Source organism: Condylura cristata, unplaced genomic scaffold, assembly GCF_000260355.1.
Source record: "Condylura cristata isolate star-nosed mole 26May11 unplaced genomic scaffold, ConCri1.0 scaffold00058, whole genome shotgun sequence".
Taxonomy (NCBI): Eukaryota; Metazoa; Chordata; class Mammalia; order Eulipotyphla; family Talpidae; genus Condylura; species Condylura cristata.
In genome coordinates this window covers 893,699-895,751 of record NW_004567159.1, presented here as the reverse complement: position 1 = coordinate 895,751, position 2,053 = coordinate 893,699, and the positions used below count along the sequence as shown (strand labels likewise).

Here is a 2,053-nt window from a genome sequence, read left to right as displayed (position 1 = left end):
CCTCGGCCCCCCTCCCCCCCCTTGGCCCTGAGTGGAGGGGCAGGGATGCTGAGGCCGCCAGGTCCGGGGGGGGGGCCGTGACCCCCAGGCCCCCAGAGCCACCGGCTCAGGCTGCTGCGGCACATGTCTGCTTACTGGGCCCAGGAGGGGCAGGGGAGGGTTGACGCCACCTGTAAGTGGGGTCCCAGCCCCGCCCTTGAGCTGTGGGAGGGGTCACTGCCCGCCTCACCCACCTCTCCTCGGTCCCGGTCCTCTGTGCCCCATCTGCACCTCTCAGGCTCCCACCCAGGTGCTGGGGGGTGGGGCTCTCTGGGAGTAAGCCAGAGGGGGCAGCCCCCCCAGCCCCCCCTCCACCCCCTGGGCTGGGCCAGGACCCACCCCCCCTCCCCCAGGGCCACCCAGGCCGCGTGACAGGCTGAGGAGGGCAGTGCCCACTTAGGGAAAGCTTGCACCCTGGGTTCCGTCCTGCGTGTCCCCTATCTTGGGGCCACCACCCGAGGTTGACACTCCCCTCTCCCCAGGACCCCCGGCCCCCCAGGGGGACCTGATGTTCCTGCTGGACAGCTCGGCCAGTGTGTCCCACTATGAGTTCTCCCGAGTTCGGGAGTTTGTTGGGGGGCTGGCGGCCCTGCTGCCCCTGGGCCCGGAGGCCCTGCGCGCCAGCCTGGTCCACGTGGGCAGTCGGCCGCACACCGAGTTCGCCTTCGGCCAGCACGGCTCGGGCCTGGCCGTCCAGGAGGCCGTCCGCGCCGCGGCCCAGCGCATGGGCGACACCAACACCGGCCTGGCGCTGGCCCACGCCAAGGAGCAGCTGTTTGCAGAGGCGGCGGGCGCCCGGCCAGGGGTGCCCAAGGTGCTGGTGTGGGTGACGGACGGCGGCTCCAGCGACCCCGTGGGCCCCCCCATGCAGGAGCTGAAGGACCTGGGCGTCACGGTCTTCATCGTCAGCACCGGCCGCGGCAACCTGCTGGAGCTCACCGCCGCCGCCTCGGCCCCTGCTGAGGGCCACCTGCGCTTCGTGGACGTGGACGACCTGCCCCTCATCACCCAGGGGCTGCGGAGAGCCATCCTCGGTAGGTGGGTGCGTCCCCCTGGGCCGCGGGGGCAGACCCAGGTGCCCCGTCCCGCGGGGGTGGCCTGCGAGGCTGGGCGTGCGGGCAGCGCCTCCTCGCCTCTGCTGGGCGAGGGCCACGGGGGCGCCAGGGGGCGCTGAGGAGGTGGGGGGCCTCCAGCCTGCGTCGCGTAGGCTGCCCTGGACGGGGCGGGGCCGAGGCCAGCGCCCGCAGAGGTTCTCCCCAGGGACACTGGGCGCTGGTGGCCTCTGCTGTGGCTGAGCCTGGGGGCAGAAGGGGAAGCTCGGGGCCGCAGGGCAGAGGGCGCGTGAGGGCCAGGCCGGCCGTGGGCACAGCCAGCAGCGCAGTCGCCGCTGGGCGTGGTGCTGGGGCCAGGCCCGGAGTTAGCAGCGCTGGGCCCGGCCAAGCCTCCTGTCTCCGGCCCGGGGGCCCCATCTTCAGGATGCGCCCCGCCCCTTGAGCCTCTGCTGTCCAGAGTTCCTGCTGGTTCCCCCACACAGGACTTGGGCCCTGCCACCTTCGCGGGTGCCCACCAGCCCCACGCAGCAGGCTTGGGCGTCGACAGACTGCGCCCCTGGGGTCCCCCCCCGCTCTGGTGTCATGTACCCCTGGGGCGGCCGCCAGGGGCTTCCTCCGGTTTGATCCCTGTGGGCGCAGCGGGCGGGCCCTGATGACCGCTCCCGGCAGATGCGGTGCGGCCACAGCAGCTGTGGGCCTCTGAGGTCACGTCCAGCACCTTGCGCTTGGCCTGGCCACCCCTGCTGACTGCCGACGCGGGCTACTATGTGTTGGAGCTGGTGCCCAGGACCCAGCCGGGGGCCCGGCGTCGCCAGCAGCTGCCAGGAAACGCCACGGGGTGGACCTGGGACGGCTTGGAGCCGGACACGGACTACGAGGCCACGCTGGTGCCCGAGTCCAACGTGCGCCCGGTCGGGCCGCAGCACCTCCGCGTGCGCACGCTGCCAGGTGAGGCCGCGCGG

The 2,053-nt window shown here is 73.6% G+C and overlaps 1 protein-coding gene across 1 annotated transcript in view; it reads left to right on the top strand.

The window, feature by feature from the left end:
* The window catches only part of VWA1 (von Willebrand factor A domain containing 1), a gene marked incomplete at its 3' end in the record, with an annotated part of 7,091 nt that extends 5,041 nt beyond the window's left edge, over nucleotides 1-2,050 (top strand). The window contains exons 2-3 of the mRNA XM_012734537.1: nucleotides 522-1,073; nucleotides 1,761-2,050. Of these exons, the coding sequence (XP_012589991.1) occupies nucleotides 548-1,073; nucleotides 1,761-2,050 (816 nt within the window). The remainder of the gene's footprint in view (nucleotides 1-521; nucleotides 1,074-1,760) is intronic.
* Nucleotides 2,051-2,053: the final 3 nt, after the last annotated feature.